The 2,259-nt window shown below is 34.4% G+C and overlaps 1 protein-coding gene across 1 annotated transcript; it reads left to right on the top strand.

Annotated features, from left to right (window-relative positions):
- The first annotated feature begins 626 nt into the window (after nucleotides 1–626).
- Nucleotides 627–1,782, top strand: LOC113354314 (PRA1 family protein F2-like). Its single transcript, XM_026597676.1, has one exon. The coding sequence runs from the start codon at nucleotides 795–797 to the stop codon at nucleotides 1,395–1,397; it is 603 nt and encodes a 200-aa protein (XP_026453461.1). The 5' UTR covers nucleotides 627–794; the 3' UTR covers nucleotides 1,398–1,782.
- Nucleotides 1,783–2,259: the final 477 nt, after the last annotated feature.

Genomic DNA, 2,259 nt, shown 5'->3' with positions numbered 1-2,259 from the left:
GTGGATCGAAAAGCTCATTTTTCTCGGAACACTCATCAGAGCTATGGCAATGATTAAACGCCCATTTTTACATAGTACTTTTTTTATACTCCCTTCGATTTGAAAAAATAAGTTGGATTTTATTTTTTGGGTATGTCAAAACAATAGACTGGTTTATTTGTATGGAACATGGTAACTTTACTACTTTGTCTATATTAGGGGATCACATTATTATCTATTAGCAATTTGGAGGTCATCTTCATGTTTTTCTCTTTAAAATATCAAGTGGACTGATTCTTTTCTAAGGATAAAATAGAAAGAAAAAAAAGATACAAAGTTCAAATAATTAGTTTTCTCATTTTCTGTGCAAAATCAAACAAATTTATTCAGAACGGGGAAGTAAGTTTTCAATTTTCAATATCCCTAATAGGAGTAATTTATATGAGTATGACCATTTTTTACTTCCTTACTTCCAAAAACATGAATGAAAGGGCTGGCTGGCTAAACAGTGACCTTATAACTATTCTTTGAATTGATAAATACGAGGGCCTACTCTCCAAAACAGTCCAACCAAGAAGAAAACGCCACCTGTATTACTAAAAAAACCTTTTTAACCTGATTCATGGCGAGCACTTATTGTTGCCAGAGCTGATGACCTGGCAATCTTAATATCAAAACCCCAGAAATCAAGAAAGACAAAACAGAGAATATCAATCGATATAGAGTCAGCAAAAGCCAGACTTTCTTCTCGAGTATTTAGAAATTAGGGTTTCTCAATTTGGAAATTTTTGCTTCACACAAATTTGAGTTCGATTATGTGGAAACCAGAACAACAAACATCAGGAGGCTATGGAACAATTCCAATCCCGATAACAAAGACAGCAATAACAGCTCCAACATCAGATTCAAGAACTGAATTTGTATCCTTAGCAACAGAAAGAGTTCAAGCAGTTTATGCATCAAGTAGACCATGGAAAGAACTCATAGATTTCTCAGCATTTGCATTACCTTACAGCTACGCTGAGACTACGGCACGTATCAGAAAAAACATAACTTATTTTCGTGTTAATTACACCATTGTTGCTCTGATTATACTATTTTTGAGTTTATTATGGCATCCAATTTCGATGATAGTATTCTTGATTATATTTGTTGGTTGGTTTTTTCTTTATTTCTTTAGAGCTGAACCCGTTGTGGTATACAATCAAACACTTGATGATCGCTTAGTGTTGTTTTTGTTAAGTTTGGTTACTATTGTTGCTTTACCGTTCACACATGTGGGTATGAACGTTTTGGTTTCTTGCATAATTGGAGCTGTTGTTATCAGTCTGCATGCTTCTATTAGGATTACTGATGATCAGTTTTTGGATGAACAAGAGATTTCTGACAATGGGTTTGCTTCTCATAGTCGCGTTTGACTGATTTCAAAGTTGATTCTTAGTTTGTGATCAAGTTGTTTTGAAGGTTGGGATTTTGGATTTTTGAATTCGATATTGTATAGTGGATTACCGACTGAAGAGAGTGGTGATGGAATCTGAAGCAGTGGCGATCCATATAAGCAAAGTGTTGGATTCAAAAAGGTGTGATACCTGTTTTCTTATTTGTTTTGTTAATAAAATTGACACATTTTGATGGATATTGGCAGTAGTGAAAGTAATGAAAATTTACACGTTGTAATGAGTGTTGCTGTTTTCAGTAATGTGTGATGTGTGTCTATAAACCTTTCAGGATTTATCGCGAATGATATACTAATCTGTGTCAAACATCTTGAATTAAACAAAATCTACATTACTTTGGATTACACTTTTGGGTGAATGGGGAATCTTAAACTTTCCTTTGGTGCTTGTTTTCTGGATTTATTGCGAATAATGTACTAATTTGTGTCAAGTATTACTTATGCATCAGTTACAGATAGTGGTTCATAGCTAGGCAGCTAATGTAATTAGGGTTCATTGTTTATACCGAATTACAGATGATATACTTACTTGATATTCTTTGAGATGGAATGTTTGCCCACTGATCAGATTAGTGTTTTTGGAGCTAGCAACAAAAGTTCTACAACTAAAATAGATTAGATGGTGAAATTGTTTGTTCTATTCAAAGCTTAATACATTAAAGAGCTTGAGATTTTCTCTAAAATTTGTACACAGCCATTTGGTTATCTTGTATAGACGTAACTCACAGAATAGAAGAAAGCTGCAACCAAGCGCACCAAGGGGAATGACAAGTCTCTGTGAGAGATTCACCGCAGCAGAGGTACCCGTTATGAATGCTACAACC

This window comes from Papaver somniferum, chromosome 2, assembly GCF_003573695.1.
Source record: "Papaver somniferum cultivar HN1 chromosome 2, ASM357369v1, whole genome shotgun sequence".
Taxonomy (NCBI): Eukaryota; Viridiplantae; Streptophyta; class Magnoliopsida; order Ranunculales; family Papaveraceae; genus Papaver; species Papaver somniferum.
The sequence above is the reverse complement of the archived record's forward strand: the minus strand, read 5'-3'. Positions and strand labels throughout refer to the sequence as shown.